The sequence below is a fragment of the Jaculus jaculus genome, chromosome 4 (assembly GCF_020740685.1).
Source record: "Jaculus jaculus isolate mJacJac1 chromosome 4, mJacJac1.mat.Y.cur, whole genome shotgun sequence".
NCBI classification, from domain to species: Eukaryota; Metazoa; Chordata; class Mammalia; order Rodentia; family Dipodidae; genus Jaculus; species Jaculus jaculus.
Genome location: NC_059105.1, coordinates 104,546,386 through 104,565,070, shown reverse-complemented (window position 1 = coordinate 104,565,070; position 18,685 = coordinate 104,546,386). Strand labels below are relative to the sequence as shown.

General features: G+C 41.4%; 1 protein-coding gene across 2 annotated transcripts in view; it reads left to right on the top strand.

Annotated features, from left to right (window-relative positions):
- Window positions 1-18,685, top strand: part of Sh3rf3 (SH3 domain containing ring finger 3) — a 335,504-nt gene that overhangs the window by 278,789 nt on the left and 38,030 nt on the right. For both annotated transcript variants that reach the window (XM_045147152.1, XM_004651809.2), the window contains one exon: window positions 3,410-3,663. In XM_045147152.1, the coding sequence (XP_045003087.1) occupies window positions 3,410-3,663 (254 nt within the window). The remainder of the gene's footprint in view (window positions 1-3,409; window positions 3,664-18,685) is intronic.

Here is an 18,685-nt window from a genome sequence, read left to right as displayed (position 1 = left end):
TACAATATGTGTGTATGCAGTGTGATTCAGCATGTGTGATTGTTTAGCATGTGCATATTTGAACAGAATTAGTGCAGTATGCATGTGTGTATGTATGTATAATGTATATACAGCACATCATAAAAAGGTCTGTGGAGAGGAAAAATGATACAAGCCTTAAAGTCACAATTGTTATTGACTGATAGCACTGTAGGTAATTTAAATTTTTCCTTCTTGTACTTTGTGGCATTTCACAAATCTCTTATATAACTGTTATAACACAGAAAAATTAATTTTCAAACTTCCCTGAAGAGGAAATTCAGAGTTGCCTGAGAATTTTCCATTGTGCTAAGAGGTCTGCTCTTGGCTGTCAGTGCAGAACATGCAAATAAAACCCTTGGGTTTTGACTGGTTTTGGAAGAGAATTGTAGAGAAAAAAAAAAATGTTAAATCACATATAGGCCTTACATCAGTTGCTAGACTGATGCTTGCCTGCCCCAGAGGCTTCAGGAGGTGCCTGGGAGATCAAATGCACCATTGGTGTATGGCTTAGGGTTACCAGGTATTCTAAAGCCAGGACTTCATGGAAGGTGCTCACAGGTGTGGGGAGAATGGCTTTCCCAGGTCTTCTGGTAGGCAGGGAAGGCAGTATACAAGAATGAGGAAAGTGTATGGGGAGAGATCTTTCAGATAGGCCCTTCTCAGCAGGAACCAGCATGAGAAGCAAGTTGCAGCGGACCTCCAGGAAGCCCCTAAATCTGGCTGCTTGGGTAGAGAGCTGGCTGCTTAGGACATGAGGTCCTGACAACCCCTGTGGGGTTCTTTGCTAGTGTGGCGCAGTTTACCTGTGCTTGCCTGCCCTTGCCCAATGCAGACTAAGTGCTCTGGCTGGGAACCAGAGCAGCAGGAGCTCCAGCAGCTAGGTGGCTTCACATACCAGTTCTGGATGCTTTCTGTCTCTTCCTGTTATCCAGTGAGCCTTGAAAGCTGAGTCCTAAGCCCACATGCAAGGTTGGAAAAGACTTACCCTGTGTCCCTTTTCAAGCCATGCCACATGTCCCAAGCCAGAAAGGGCTTCTCATTATTGGTCATGCATAGACTTGTGAAGCCTGTTAGCCCTGGGCGTAGCAGCTATCTCCAGCTTCACACTCTGGTCTCATTGCATACTATTTGCATACGGTAGACACTCAGTAAATGCAGGTTGAGTAAATCAAAGAAATCAAGAAGTTATGATCAAAATTCTGTTCACAGGACTGTCTGCCTCTTATTAGGACTTTGCTATGAGAAGACTCTTTAGTAATGAAATTAGAATTCTTTGGGTGATCTGGACTACCTCCGCTTGTGCACTTCATGAGTTGCTTGAGCCCCTCTGTCTCCAACAAGCTGTGTTTTCTGAAGACACTCAGAGCCAGGAAGGCCATAGTGAAGATATCTTTCCACATCTAACTCTGGTGACTACAGTACTGTAAGGTCACAGTGTCCTCTTTTGTTGCTCAGAAGAGGAATTGCCAGGAGCTCCCAGGGTAAGGATCTCAGGGGCCTGTGTTTCCCTGCTGGGCATACTGCTCACAGCAAAATGTAAAAGCTGACCTCGGTCTTTATTCACAGAAGCAAAGGGCTATCCCTTCAGCTCTGGGATAACCCCTGTGATCCTCATTGCATTAGGAAAATTGTCAAAACCACTCAGCTGTAAACTCAAGACTGATGCCAGAGGGACAGCGGAAGGCCTAGCCTATACATGCAAATCTGAAGCCATGACCCAAGTCATTCAAAAGTGCTCTGGGGCTGAGAATGAGCACTTAGAGTCAGTTCACAGCTGTGCTCCTGCAGGGAGGTTTTGTTAAAAATTAAAATGGGGCTGGGTGCTGTGCTGTTGCAAGTGAGCGTGTGCTAAGGAAATATGGGCTGGCTGGAGGAGGCCTGGCTAAACTGCTGCCATACTGCATCACTGTTGCTGCCTGCCTCCTTGCTAACAGAGCCTTGCAAAAATGAGACCCATAAATTCAGAGCCCCATTTGTTTGGGACCAAACATGAGTTTGCCTAAGTAGTCTTAAATTCATGGAGTAGACTGGCCTTTTGACAGAGCCACTCACTGAAATCTAATTTTAGGATAATTCTGAGGCTGAAGAAGGTCCCTGACACTCATGGCTCCTTGGCAGTGATTCCTCTTCTGGGGCCTCTCTAAGTGCTGTAGGACTCTCCCCCTTTCCAAGGTCCCAGGGCAGGCTGCAGGAAAATGGGACAACTGTGGTCCAGGAGAGGTAAGGGTTAGGCATAACCATCTTCTCCTACCATGCATCCTCTTGTGTGAAAAGAGAAAGCCTAAAAGGACAGGAATTGGAGAGTATCCAGCCCTGGAAAACTATAATGTGTTCTGACCCCTCTGAACCAGAACCTACCGAAGCCCCCGAACCTCAAATTCCACTCTCGCAGCTAAGGCAAGGATTGAGACAGATGCATGTAGAGGAAAAGGGTTAAAGGCCACTTTCAAAGTGGTTGTGCTCATCTTACATGAAATGGTTCCATTTGAGACCTTTGGGGTGACAGAACGTTTGTTTCTGGTATGGAGTTCCAAATTCTCTGACATCTTCAGAGAGAGGGTGTTTCCGACACTCCTTTATAGTGCCCAGCAGAAGCAAAGTAACACTGCGTAAAAGGAGCAGCATGTCTGCACCACGTGCCAGACACATCAGGCTTGTGAGGCAAGCCATGTCAGGCATTCTTTCCAGCTGTGTTTGGAATCACATGGTTCTTTTTTTTCCCCAAAGTTTATTTGAATATTTGAATAACTTTATAAGATTGTCTGGAAAATCTAAAATCATTTTGCTGTAATATATATTATTGTCATTTTCGAAAATAAAAGGTTTGATATACATGCTAGAAAATTTCTTTGCTATGTGAAAGATATTCTAACAAAATAATGACTATCAGTGACTCATAGAGTGGCTTGATAAATGTCAAATGGCTCTGTTCTGAAAAACAGGATGGACCGCATTCTAGCATCTCAGTGCCTTCATCTTTACCTCTTGGGATTGTTGGATAGATACCAACTGAAATGCTGTCATAACTTCCTTATCCTTGAAATTATTTTTAACTCCTTTACTACAAATTACACATAGTTCATTTATGAGTCGAGTAATAGGTCTGGTACTAAGTACTTGATTAAAATCATTCCTGTTTTCCATAGGGCTTTGCTGTTTCCTAAGGGTTTACCTTGGCAGTTGTCTCTATGAAGTTTTTATAAAGGGTGCCCTTCTGCTCAGCATGACTTACAGATATTCTTCAACTAACTTGACATTGTTCTAGGACCTTTGTGGACCACTTGATCTTCATCTTTCAGAGTCTACAGGTCAGAGCTGGTTTTGCCATGGTATAGGTCCTGGTTTCATCTGAGCACACTCACAGGCTTGATTCTGCTTGTTTCCTTAGGGTTCCTGGAGGAGGTACTGGGTCACCCCGAAATAATGTGCTTGGAGGGTCTCCGCTGGCCAAGGGAATGGCCACAACCATGCACCCTGGCGGTGGAAGTCTGAGCAGCCCAGCTACTGTCAACAGGCCTGTCCTTCCCCTCACCACACCACAGTCCCACATGCAGCACCCAGCTGCCTCCCTGCCAACAGGCAGCTGCCTTCGGCATACAGCCCAGCCAACAGCCAGCCAGGCACGAGGCACTATACCAACAGGTATGGATGTGGACTTCCAGGGCCTCGCCCTGCCAACCATCAGCATTAGAGCTCCTGAATGAATATATTTTGACTCAAGTCTCTAACAAGTGGGTGTGTTGGGGGACTTGGGTTTTCTTATCATAACCTTGGAGTCTACTGACCTCTAGGATGTACACTTGCCTTATATTACCCTGTTCTAGTTTCTGAAGTAGGATAGAGAATTTCTAGATATCTGTACATTTTATTGTGGTAAGAGGACTGAAGAGACTAGCAAAATTAGCAAGGTGCCTCCAGATATGTTCCCCAGTGAGGTAACTGTGGGCAGCCCACACAGGTCTTCATTGGCACTCCCAGGAGGCAGTACCCTCCAGGACAGTGCTGGTAAGGAGCTCAGGCTAGAGAAACCCCTTCCTGAAGCACAGAGGCAGCGTCATCAAGCCATAAGGTGATGTAATGTAAGGAAAACTATTTGCCCAAGGGTGGTATTAAGTGAAACCATGGAGTGGAACTTAAAGGCAACAAGAAGGTAAACACTTTGGTTTAGAAGCTTAGCATTGAGCTATTATGCACTGCTTGACTGGCAGGATGCACTTGGGAGCCCATGCCACGTAGCCTTCCACCATGCGGAAGTATTATCCAGAGGTTTCTCTTTCCAGCCAACATTATCTTCTAGAAACTCCCTCTTTTTCTCAAAGCGTACCTAAAGAACAAAAAGAACATGATGTTTTTGGGAGAAGGGGATCAAACAGTATTTTTTAGATCAGCTGGCCTGAATATGGCCAATGAGAAATGCTCCAGAAAGCAGCTTCTTGCATGTGAGAAGTTGATACAAGACTGCATGAGTCATGGCTGGTGGGGTGGGGTGGGGGAGGTCCTCCTTCTGTATAGTCACCCATGGGACCCAAGACTTTTTATATTTCCTTGCTGATAGGTGTGGGCTTATGTGAGACAGGAAAGACTGATGAACCTGAATTTGGCATGGACCATTTTGAGAGCATTTTAGTCAGTGGGCCTACTAACTAGACAGGACACTATCCCAACTCTTGGGTTCTTCCTGACTGACCAACATACTGACAAACTGTCTATCAAGAAAGCGGTAGTAGGGGCTGGAGAGATGGCTTTGCGGTTAAGGCGCATGCCTGTGAATTATAAGGATCCCTGTTCAATTCTCCAGGTCCCATATAAGACAGATGCACATGGTGGCGCGTGTGTCTGGAGTTCATTTGCAGTGGCTAGGGGCCCTGGTGTGCCCATTCTCTCTCTCTCTTTCTCTCTCCTTATCTCTGTCTCTAATAAATAAAAAAAATTGTAAAAATCTTAAAAAAAAAAAAAGAGAGAAAGTGATAGCAGCTTGGTGGGAAAGCTGAGGGTGCTTGTGGAGGTTAAGATCAGTGTGGAGCACATGGGAAGGACAGAGAAGAAAGGGCTTCTCAAAAAAGACCAGTGACAGAGCTACACATATATAAACCTTATCACAGTACTGGTAATAATTATTCTATTTCTAGTTCATTATTAACATTAGTTATTATTGCTAATCTCACACTATACCTAATTTACAAATTAAACTGTGTCATAGGCATGTATGGACAAGAAAAAAGGACTATGAAAAGTTCATTACCACCTATGATTTAAAGCATACACAAAGGGGTGGATCTTAGAATATACCCTCATGACAAGGGGACAACTGGAATTCTATACAGGCAGAGCACATAAAAGTCTAGTTGAAGGCAGGAACCTGAACAACCCACAGACCTCAGCTTTCCTCTGGGTTGTTGTTTGTTTATTTGGGGTTTTTTTTTGGTTGGGGGGGATTTTCAAGGTAGAGTTTTGCTGTACCCAGGCTGACCTAGAATTCGCTATGTAGTCTCAGGGTGGCAAGGCAAAACTCCTACCTCTGTCTCCCAAGTGCTGGAATTAAAGGCATGTGCCACACACCTGGCTTCTCAGCTTTCCTCTGTAAAATGGGAAAATGAATGTGTTCATTGCCTAGGATGATTGTGTGAGGACTGTCCAGCATGGCACTTGATATGTGCTCAACACTTTGTAGCTCTGCTGTTAGAGCATGTGGAAAGCACAAAGTAAACAAGAATTAGGACTAAAGGTTCTATGGGTGGGGGTGAAATTTAAGAGCAGTGGAGGACCTCTAAGAGATTTTAAACCTGAAAAATAAGATTTTTCCAAAGACTACCATGGAGCAAGGTAGAGAAGAGCTGATGTGGAGCATCTGGGCCCGAAACAAGAGCCAGCTGGCCAGAGGGCAAGAGATTTCAAGGGGCCTGACCCAGTGAAGGACCGCAGCACGGGCATAGGGCATTGCACCACTCAGGAGGCACAGTGATTCTGCTTGTGAGCCACATTGTGGGGATTAACTCAGAGAGCTAAACTGAGTCCAGGGTCCAGATTCTGAGATGATTTGCTTGGGAAAATGACAAGAATATGTCCAGCACAGAAGGTGTCTGAGGGGAACTGGTTTTTGGTTCATGGCAGTCTGATTTATGTGTACTCATGTGTGTACTCAGGCTGACTTAGAACAATTTCCCCATATAAAAGTCACCCCCACATTAAGAATGCAGGTCCAGCCAGGCACGGTGGTGCACACCTTCAGTCCCAGCACTCACTGGAGAGGCCCAGGTAGGAAGATCGCTGTGAGTTTAAGGCCAGCATAAGAATACATTGTGAATTATTTCAGGTCAGCCTAGGCTAGAGTGAGACCCTACCTCAAAAAAAAAAAAAAAAAAAAAAAAAAGTTCCAGCCTAGGGGTACATTTTCTGGCACATGCTTCTTTCCAAAGAGAAAACATGGGAGCGATGTGGACTCCCTTTAGAGATGAAACAAGTGATGCAAACATTCAGTTTTCGAAGGCCAGCAGAGACCTCTGGTACCTGCAGTCTGGCACTATCAGTGAGCACAAGGTGAAGTCATGGTGGATTTAGGGGTGGCAACCGTGTCCAACAGAGTGAACCTGGCGCTAGCTCAGCCCCACAGATTGTCTGAGCACTGCCTGCTCGCTGAGCCTCCAACACTGACTGCACAGCCAGAGTTTCTACAGTTGTCCACTAGTTTTTCATGAATATCTTTTTGCTTAAATGAGCCAAGATTTAAGGGGAGTATGCTTTTGTAACCTTGGCCTGTGGGACCTTGGAGACATCGTTATTCACATCACAAGTGCTCTGTAGTGTTTTCATCTGCTTATAGAAGCCTCACCCCCAAACTCTTACCTTTCGACCACCCACACTTATGCCATGGTTTAAGGTGATCTAATGGTAGTTTTTGGCTACCCAGTACTTGGGGATACAGCTATCAGCAAAACTTCCAGATTGGTCAGCAGCCTGCCAGGATGCTGACCTCCTTGACGTATGGAACAGCAGACAAGAGTGAGGGCAGAAAATGGCTCAGACTAGGTTCCTTCTGGTTATAAGCATCTTATCAGCCAGTCAGCCCAGAATGCTTTGCAAGTGTGTCAAGCAGCCTCGAGTTATCTGTACAAAACAGCCAGCAAAAAAAAAAAAAAAAATGCCTTTCCATGCCAAGCTTCACTAGAAACTTTCCCAATTCAAAAGAAAATGGAGTCCTGCCAGTCATTCCTCCTCTATGCAACAACAAGCAGTATCCAAAAGAAATTGGTTTGACTCAGGGCAGCACAACATTGTGTCTCAATCGTCCATCACCATAGCAACCATGATGGTTTGACAAGCATTCTCTTCCATCAGTTTAATTTTACATGGGAGGCAAGTGAGATGCATGATGGCTAAATGGCTCCCCTAGCGTTCTCCAACCTAATGTGTGTCCCTAAACTATTGCTGTGGTGGTCAGGTTAAAGAAGGCTCCTACCATGCACAGAAGAGAAATGCCCTTTCACTCGGGACTGCTCCTCCCACACCTTATAGGGATATTATAAGTTAAATGCCACTGGCTTCTCATACATTTTGCATTTTATTCTGCACTTATAGTGAAAACCATGGCTGACTGTAAAGGAAATAAATTGTCTACTATAGTAATTACCCATTTCAGTAGATCCCAGCCCTGAGTTGGTAGGCATTTCAAGTGTTCTTATCTTGAGCCAAAGGCAGGCAGTTTAACAAAGGTTTAATTGCATTGTCCATAACATCTAGTATGATTTGTTCTATCCTTTTCCAAGGGCAGTGCATACCCTGTAAAGTAACAGTGTTCCTTCTGTAACATTATGTCAGTATTTAGCATGGGCAGGAGCCCCATACATATGGCCATCAATTCAACAGCCCCCAAAAATACATTTTAAAAACTGAAAAGAGCTAGGATGTGGAGTTCTAGAGGAAACCAGACAGACCTTATTTCTGACCAGTTAAAGGAAAGGTCTAGAAAGTACATTCCTAAAAAAGAAAAAGAAAGAAAGGAGGGAGGGAGGGAGGGAGGGAGGGAGGGAGGGAGGGAGGGAGGAAGGTATGTAGGTAAGTAAGTAGGTCCCTGCTGTATTGTGTAAGTACTGTGGTGGAGCCATGGGCAGGCCTTAATGAAGCATGAAGAGGCCACTCGTTCAGATCAGGAGGAAAAGAAAGAGGACTGGGCAGAGTATGGCATTTTTCAAAAAGAGTGATGATGCCTGGATCCTAAAAGGCAGCTAGACACTGTCTAAGCAGACAGGGCTGTGGACAGGAGAACCAGCTAGGGCAGCAACCTGGCAGTGAGGAAGGCCATGGCTCCTCTTTGGAGTAGATTTGTTTAGTTTCACTTGTCTGGAGCAGAGGTGTGGGAGGAATAGTCCAATGTGGACACCACATTTCTCTACATAGACAAATGTTTGGTCTGAAAAACTGGTAGAACTCAGTATGTAGAGGTGGTTGGGAGTGTGAGAGGAGTGTCCATAAGAAGAGATGGCATAAGAAGTGCCTGGGGCCTGAACAGATCTGCGCCATTCAGAAAGTGAGAAAGGTCACTTTGGAAGAATCAAGAAAGTAAGGCTGTGTAGGCAAGCAGGCAGAGGCCAGGACGGTGCTTTGGGGCCATGTTTAGGTTTTATCTTAAGGGCAGGGAGAAACAACAGAAAATACTAACTAGTAGGTATAGACTTTTCTATTTGAAAGATCAAGCTAGACTCCTGCTTATAACCCAAGCTAACATATGAGGACAGGCTTTATCCTCCCACTGGAAACAATTAAGCAGACAAATACATGGCAACAGTTGTTGGGAGACTGGATAGGAGACAAACAAGGACATGTTCCATGAGGAGAATGCAGACTGTGGCATAGGCAGGAAGCCAGGTGTAACCCAGCAAGGCATAGCAAAGATGGCTCTGTGCAGGGTGGAGGACAGAGACAACAGCTTCTCAGAGAGAGCTCCGTATTCTGCTTAGAACTAACCAGTATATGCATGTGAACAAAATACCCACTGCCAGGAAAAGAATGAAAGGATAGTGCTAACAGCGTCCAGAATACACATGGCCAGAAATGCCTGTTTCTACCAGCCAGATCGGGAAAAATTCCAAATTCACAAAGCACCAAGTAGTCAACGCAGAAGGACCTGGCCTTAGTGGACTGAGCACAGCTCTAGTCGTAGCTAACAAGAGAAACAAAACTCCAAAGACTCAAACTTCTTCCAATCACATAAGCTGTGTTAGAGAACAAGCTCAAGAGTAGTTGTTGGAATACAGAAACACCTAGCCCTTAAAAACATAAAACCCAGAAAGTCAGCTACATAAGAAATACACTAAGTGTGCAAAGAAGTAAGAAGATACAGCCCACAATCAGCCAATTAGTCCAAGTGGAGTACGCTAAAAAGTTGCAGTTTCCAGACTTCAGGGGAAAGCCTCCACTGATCTCTGGAGAAGAAGAGTAGGCTTGCATTCCCCCCACCCCAAAAAAAGTCTCTCAAATGAATTCACATATACCTCCTTCAACCCAAGCTGCTCTTACTCTTGTTTGGAGAATCTATTTTATTTTACAGACGGCAAAGACAACATAAGAGAACCAAGATCCATCAATAGATAAGACAAGAAGATAGCCAATTGCCCACCCACCATGAGATGTTTCGCTACTACATCTGCCAGGGCCCAGGAGAAATAGCAGAGGAAGTGACAACATGAATACTGCTCTTATAGCTACCCTGACAACCAGTTCTAGGCCAGTGGTGACAGATTCAGTGATTAGTCAGCGCCTATTAAAGCAGAAATCCAAAGGCTACAGAGAACTCAACACTGAATCAGAGTAACAACTATCCTGCTATGGCTCAGGGAACATTGGAAAAGTGGGAGCAGAAAGATGGTAAGAGCCACAGAGTGGGTAGGAATACCCTGAGGCATGGTTCCCCTCATCACCACCACCCCACAGGGACTGACTGAGGCCTTCATGACTACACAGTGAACACCATAACCCCAAGGTAATGGGAACTGGGACGAGAGGATAAAAGAGTATATCCTGTTTTAATTTATATAAAAGGAAATCAAAATTCAAATTTAATAAAGCAGCTTCAAGACATTAAAACCAATATTATATCTATATTCCATATATTTGTAAAGTTGAGACTATAAAATATTTAAAAGAACAAAATCAAACTTCTAAAAAATAATTACAGAGTATGAGATGGTTGAATTAATGACAAATTAGACTTTGCTTAAGAAAAAAGTATGAGTGAATTTGAAGATATGGCTATAGAATCAATAGAAAATGAAATAGCTAAAATAATTCTTTAATAATCTTGTATGTGTGAGAGAGAAAATGCCTCCCACCTCATCATACAAAGGCTGGGATTCAAGATGCTCATTACTGTGGCTGGTTTTATATGGTTTCTCGGGGCCTGAACTCAGGCCATCAAAAGTGCTATGCAGCAAGCACTTTGGCCTACTGAGTCATTACCCCAACCCCAATGAAAGAATTAAAAAACTAGTATCAGTGAACAATGGAACTCCCTTAAGTGGCCCAATATAGGTGATTAGAGTTCCTAAAGTGAAAGAGAAATTGGTGGGACAGAAAAATAGTTTGGAGGAACAATAACCAAAAAGTGTTCTCAGTTTGATGAAAACTACAAATACACAGTTGAAAGAGTTAAATTCTAAACACAAGAAGCAGGAAGAAACTGCAGCAAAGCAAATCATAACCTAAGTGTTCAAAGCCACTGAAAAGTAAAACATCAAGAGCAGCCTGAGAAATATACTACAAAAAGTAGCAAAATAATAATGTAGATTTCATGTAAAGAACACTTCAAGTGAGAAAGCAGTAAAAAAGAAATGTTGAAATAAATATTTGTTAATTTAGGGCTCTGTGCCTAGCAAAAAAAAAAATATCTTTCAGGAAAAACAGCAAAATTAAAAGAGAATAATTCAGACATAACAAAACTCACGTATTCTACTAGAAATAGATCACAGTGTGAGAAATGTTTGCAATTCTTTTGAATTAGAAGTATGGATCTAGGGCTGGAGAGATGGCTTAGCAGTTAAAGCCTTACCTGCGAAGCCTAAGGACCCATGTTCTACTCTCCAGATCCCATATTAGCCAGATGTACAAAAGTGAGGCAAGCGCAAGGTCGCATGTGTCCACTAGGTGACACAGTGTCTGGAATTCAATTTCAGTGGCTGAGGTCCTGGCATATCAAGTGTTTATCTCTCTCCCTCCCCACCCCTCTCTCCCTCTGTCTCTCTCTCTCTGTCTAAAAAAAAAGAAAGAAAGAAATACAAACCTAGACAAAATAGTAAAGAACTACATAAATAAGTGTGGGGGCCTCTTTCTTATTATTTAAATGTTTAAAAACAAAATTAAAATAGTTTTATTTAAATGTATATAAAATTAAAATTATGGGAACATAAACAAAAAGGTCATATGGGGAGAAAGGAAGTACTGTATACTGTTGTAGGTTCTTACACTATGTATGAAGAGCAAGGAATCACTAGTAAATAGGCTATTATAAACAGAAGGTCTAAGCAACCATTCAATATGAAAATAAAGGAGTTGAAGTCAAATCATAAAAAGTGGTCCAAAAGATTAAAAAGAAAGGGAAAGGAATAAAGAATACATGAATATAAGAGGACACATATATAGAATGATGGGTTTAGAAGCTCATATAGATCATCCATCAGATTAAATGTAAATGATCTCAGTAACTCCAGATAGAACCGAGGTTAGACTGTCAGACTTTGTTGAAAACAAGCAAGCAAACAAACTGAACTCATGCATGAAAGAGAGACATTTTAATACTTTAAAGACAAGATGAATGCATGTTCCTATCACTCATAGCATAGACACTGAACTGCTGCTGCTGCTCATAGGTGGAAACAGTGCATGTGTGTGCACATGCATGTGTATGATTGCATTTCTAGCTCACAGAGGTAACAATCTCACCCTAGTTGGTATTATTTTTTATTTTACATAAGACAAAATGAGATATTCAGTGGCTGGCCAGAGGAGTCCCCACTAACAGGTGCCAGAGCTGAGATTGAAAGCCCAACTCACTGGCCAGAGTTAGAGCTTCTGAACTGCACGGGTTCTCATGGTGCCATCCTGCTGTCATCTCTGTCTGAAAGTTGATACCAAAATGCAGTTAACCTTGTTTAACTTTAGCTAAAAGGGTACGTTTTAGACAACTCAAAATTTTTGCCACTCTTCATATCTCCAAAATTGTCATGAAAGGACCAAAAGAATTGATGTGGAGCTTTAACTCAATAAGAGTTAATAAAACAGTTTGCAAATTGCACTCTGTCAGTTATGAGGATACCATGCTAATACTAACCAAGAGAAAATTGATAGGATAATATCAGACAGAGTAAATTTTATAACCGAGGATATTACCAGGGATAAAAGACAATAATGGCAAAGGGTCAACTCATTTAATAGGACATAAGAATTCCAAGTATTTATGCACCAAATAATAGAGCTTCCAAATTCATAAGCAACTACAGATGAAGCAGCTTGGAGAAATGCAAAATTGCAGTATTATTGTGTCTTTCAATTAGAACACCACCATAACCAATTTGACTGAATTGACATTCAGGGAGCACTGCCCATAGCATCAAAACACACATTATTTTAATGTGCACATAGAACATTTCCATGATAGACCATAATATGGGCTATAATACTTAAAACTCAGTATGTGCAAGGGGACTCATCATACAAACTACATTCTCTGACAACAGTGAGGCTGAACTACAAGTCAATATCACAAATAATTATTACATATTTCAAAGTAGCCAGTGGATCAAAGAAGAAATCAAAAAGGAGATGAGAAAGCATTTTGAGCTAAACAAAATGACAACACAGCATATGGAATTTACAGGATGGAACTAATGCATTCCCGGGGGAGAAGTTCATAGTGTGGAACCGCTACAATAGGAAACTGAGGAAGGTGTCATGTTAATGACCTTAGTTGTACCTAAAGAAGCTAAGCTAAAATGAGCAAAGGACCACAAAGAGAGTGGCAAGAGATCCTTTGGAGAAACTAACAAACCAGAAAAATAGATAAAGCTAAAAAGTGATCCTTTGAGATCAACAACAAAACTATCAAGCCTCTAGCCACCTGGACAAAGCAAAGGGGAGAGATATGCAAGTCACCAACACCAGAGAAGTGATAATGAGGAATTATTTTAAAATCATGTGAATAAATTCAACAAATTTAAATGAAATGGATATAGTCATATATCATTTAAATACACAAATTGTCAGACTTACTGAATAAGAAACATATAGCATATAGGACTATATGTATTAACAAAGTGGAGTTAGCAGTTTAAAAACAACCACAAAGAAAACTCTGGAGAGATGGCACAGTGGTTAAGATGCTTGCTTGCAAAGCCTGACAACCCATGTTCAATTCAACAGTATCCACTAAAGCCAGCTGCACTTGTGTCTGGATTTGCATTTGTAGTGGCAGGAGATCCTACTGTGCTTATAACCTCTCTCTCTGTCTCCTCTCTCTCTCTCTCTCTCTCTCTCTCTCTCTCTCTCTCTCTCTCTCTCTCTCTTTCTGTTTTCTCTCAAAAAAAGAAAACTCTAGAAATAGATGATGTAATTGGTGAATTATCTAAAATAATTTGGGAAGAATTTATGGCATTTAAATTTAAATATAAAAACATTAGTTGGGCATGATGATGCATGCCCTTAATCCCAGCACTTGGGAGATAGAGATAGAAGGATCACTGAATTTAAGGCCAGCCTGAAACTACATAGTAATTCCAGATCAGCCTGGGTGAGAGTGTGACCCTACTTAAAAAACCATTACCTAGTCAGAAATGAAAGGATTTTCTGAACATTTCCAGAAGGTTGAAAAGGAGAGACAGTATTTCCCATCTTTTCTATAAAGTTAACATTAATAATAAACCAGACAACTGAAAGAAAATAAAATCAGTAAAAATCAGTCCAATATTCCTCATAAATGTACACATAACAATACTACAGATGATTTCAACAAATTAAATATAACCACAGATAAAAACGATAATATAGTCAGGTGTGGTGGCGCATGCCTTTAATCCCAGCACCTGGGAGGCAGAGGTAGGAGGATCACTGACAGTTCAAGGCCACCCTGAGATTACATAGTGAATTCCAAGTCAGCTGGGCTAGAGTGAGGCCCAGCCTCAAAAAAACAAAAAAGAAAAAAAAGGGAAATATACCAGATAGAATTTATTCCAGGAATGCAAGGTTGGATTTCCATTTAACAATTCATGCAATTCATCTTAGTAACAAACTTAAAAATGATTATTATAAAACTTCAAAAATATATATGATAAAACCCAGCATCTATTCCTTATTTAAGAAACTCAGAAAATGAGGAATAGAAATGAACTCCCTTAGTCCAATGAAGGGCCTCTGTGAGATCACACAAATGCATCATACTTGATGGTAAAAGACTGAAGAGATGGAAAGAGGACAGGCTGCACACTCATCACTTCTGTTCAGTATCATACTAGAAGTTTTACTAGGGGCATGGCGGGAAAGTAATGCAGATGGAGAAGGAAAGAGAAAATTTTTTGTTGTTGTAGACAATAGGATTTTGTATATGGAAATCCTAAGGAGGGACACATATGCTCACATGCACATACACACCCATGCACACACACATAATTTAGAGCTTTAAAAATTAGTTCAGTAAGGATGCGGGATACAAAATCAACACACAAAAGGCAGTTGTATCTCAGCTCTTCATATCTGTGGACCCAACCAGTCATGGATCAAAAATATTTGAAAGCAATAAAGCTGAGTATGGTGGTTCACGCCTTTAATCCCAGCACTTGGGAGACAGAGATAGGAGGATTGTCATAAGTTTGAGGCCACTCTGACACTAATTCCAGGTCAGCCTGAGCTAGAGTGAGATCCTACATTGAAATCCCCCCCTCTCAAAGGAAAGGAAAAAGAAAGAAAAAAAGACAGGCTGGAGGGATGGCTTAGCAGTTAAGGCCTAGAAAGCCAAAGGACCCAGGGTCAATTCCCAGGAGCCACGTTTGCCAGATGCACAAGGAGGTGCATGCATCTGGAGTTCATTTGCAGTGACTGGAGGCCCTGGCACACCCATTTACCCCACCCCCTTCAAATAAATAAATATTTTAAAAGAAAGAAAAAAATGCATCTATATTAAACATGTACAGACTTTGTGATTATCCCCTAAACAATACAACATACAAATAGTTCTATTCCATTTACATAGTATTGCGCACTATAAGTAGTCTAGAGATGAATGGAAGTATACAGTAAGTTTTGTGCAGGTTTTATGCAATTGTACTACTTCATCCAAGAGAATCAAACAAATTTTCATATCTATGAGATCCTAGATCCCTCACAGACACAAAGGGATGACTTTACTATCAACAAAAAATGAGAAATTGACAGTCTAAAATCTATGCCAGGGCTGGAGAGATGGTTCAGTGGTTAAGGTACTTGCCTACAAAACATAACAACCCAGGTTCAATTCCCCAGGCAGGACCCACATAAAGCCAGATGCACAAAGTGCATTTATAGTTCATCTTTTCATCTGCTTTAGGCCATGAGCACCCACTTTCTCTCTCTTTTTCTCCTTCTGTCCTAACAGAATAGAGTACCCAGATATAAGTCCAGGTAGCTATATCCACCTGATATTCGATAAAAATGCCAAAAATACTCATTGGAGAAAAGACAGCCTCTTCAGAAAATGGTGCTGGGAAAACTGGATATGTATCTGTAGAAGGATGACAATAGATTCTTCTCTGTCTCCATGCACAAGAATTAAATCCAAATGGGCTGAAGACCTTAACATCAGACCTGAAATTCTGAAATTGCTAGAGGAAAAAGTAGGGGAAACCCTTCAACATATTGATCTTGGCAAAGACTTTCTGAATATAATCCCAATTGCTCAGGCAATAAAATCACAGATTAACCACTGGGACCTCATGAAATTACAAAGATTTTGTACTGCAAAGGACATTGTGAATAAAACAAAAAGAGGCAACCTACAGAATGGGAAAAAATCTTCACCAGCTATATATCTGATAGAGGATTAATATCTAGGATATACAAAGAACTCAAAAAATTAAATACTAAGAAATCAAACAAGCCAATTAAAAAATGGGCCATGGAGGTATAAATAGAGAGTTCTCAAAAGAAGAAATCTGGATGGCATATAAGCATCTAAAAAAATGTTCTACATCCCTAGTCATCAGAGAAATGCATATTATAACTACATTGAGATTCCATCGCACTCCTGTCAGATTGGCTACCATCATGAAAACAAATGATCATAAATGCTGGCAGGGATGTGGAAAAAGAGGAACCCTTCTACACTGTTGGTGGGAATGCAATCAGGTCCAGCCATTATGGAAATCAGTGTGGAGGTTCCTAAGACAGCTAAAAATTGATCTACCATATGACCCAGCTATAGCACTCCTAGGCATATATCCTAAGGACTCATCCCATTTCCTTAGAAGTACATGCTCAACCATGTTTATTGCTGCTGAATTCATAATAGCTGGGAAACGGAAACAGCCTAGATGTCCCTCAACTGATGAGTGGATAATAAAGATGTGGCACATTTATACAATGGAGTTCTACTCAGCAGTAAAAAAAAAAAAAAAAAAAAAGTAAGTTATGATATTTGCAGGAAAATGGAGGGATCTGGAAAGTATTATACTAAGTGAGGTAACCCAAGCCTAGAAAGCCAAGTGCCTCATGCTCACCATCATATGTGGATCCTAGCTAGAGATAATTGGGCTTCTGTGTGAGAAGGGAAAAACTCAGTAGCAGAGGCCAGTAAGTTAAAAAGGAGATATAAAGGGAAGAGAAAGGAAGGGACGAGAGTACTGTCCTTGGAAATAAATAAATTTTTGAAAATTTTAAAACCTATGCCAAGTTTAATAGCATCAGAATAACAGCAAAAAAAAAAAAAAGGATAAGTCCAACAAAAGATAGATACTTTGGTTACCTTTCTTGTCCCTGTGATAGAATACTTTACAGAAACTACTGAAAGGAGGAAAAGTTTATTTTGGCTCACAGTTTAGAGGGTGCCATCCATCTTGGCAGGAAATGCATGGCAGCTGAAGTGGTTTGATTTGGGGCATGGAGCTTGCAGCAGCTGGCCTCATTGCAGTGTCAGACAGGGGCAGAAAGATATGGCCAGAAGCAGGTTTACACAGGAACTCTCAAGGTTTGCCCCACCTTCTCCTGCTAAGCCTGACCTCCTAGAGTTTCTATAACCTCTTGAAACACTGTGGCCAGTTTCAAACATGTAAGCCTGAGGAAGAAATTTCACCTTCAAAGCATAATAGGAAAGACCTAAACACTGAAAACTATAAAACTAAGAGAGATGACAGAATCTCTAAATAAGTAGGGAGATATACATTGTTGGTGAAAAGACTTAACATTGTTAAGATGGTCTTTCATAAAACTTGATATATGAATTCAGTGGAGCATCAATCAAAATCCAACTAATTTATTTGTACAGATTGAAAATCTGGCTTCCAAATTAGTATTGGCATGCAAAAAAAAAAAAAAAAAAAACTTAGAATAACCAAAAACAACCTGGAAAAAGAACAAATTTAGAGATCTAACCTGAATTCAAGATTTGTTATAAAACTATAGTAATCGAGTCTGTATGATACAGTTGTAAAGTGAACAGCTGGACTTTTAGACACATTTTTCTCAAACATTTGTCTATTAAATTAAGTGACATGTGGATTCATAATTGCTCATGTCTACACATGATCTGGTGGAGTGATGGAGCAAGGGTCTACTAAGAAGCAAATGAAGGAGTGTATGAAAGCATGATTTCCAGTTTGTATGGAGATCCTCTCCTGTGTTGTAAACACAAAAATGTCTGTTTTCAGTAGTTTAAAAAGTAAACTTTGTGAATCTAATCAAAATTGAACACACAGTAACAAGTGAGGGTGAAGCACACACTGCTGTGATATGAAAATTATAGAATGTTGATTAACTTCCAACTCCTGTGGGAGAATGCAGACTTTTGTGTGGAGCAGGGGGCAGCTCCAGGTGCCCCAGCTCTAACAGATTCAGGCTCTGCCAGGGATAATCTACAATGAACCACCGTCTGGAGAATGGAAGAGAACAGAAGGAGCTTGCCCTGGTACCCTCTGGCCTGAACAGCAGATGCACACTGCCCCTGCAGGACTGGTGCTCCAGCCAGCCCATCACTACTGGTTCTGATGGAGTGCCTAGATGCTATTGCAGAACTAATAATGGCCAGGGTCTGGGGGCAGGAGGTGTGGAACAGTAGTCTCACACTCACACTCAAAGTGAATTGGCTCACTAAGAATTCAAAACACAGGAAGGAAGCTAACACATTAAGAAAAAAAAAAAATAACCAAAAAGCTCAAAATCGAGATAGATAAGGAAGAATACTTTTTTGGTTTTTTGAGGTAGGGTCTTCCTCTAGCCCAGGCTGGCCTGGAATTCATTGTTCATTATGTAGTCTCAGGCTGGTGTTGAACTCAACAGCGATCCTCCCACCTCAGCCTCTGGAGTGCTGGTATTAAGGGCATGTGCCACCATGCCCAACAGGAAGAATTCTTAAAAAGTCTTCAAAGCTAGCATGTTTAAGATCTAAGAAGAAAATAAAGGAATAACCTGCAAAAATAGGAAAGAAAAAAAGAGGTGA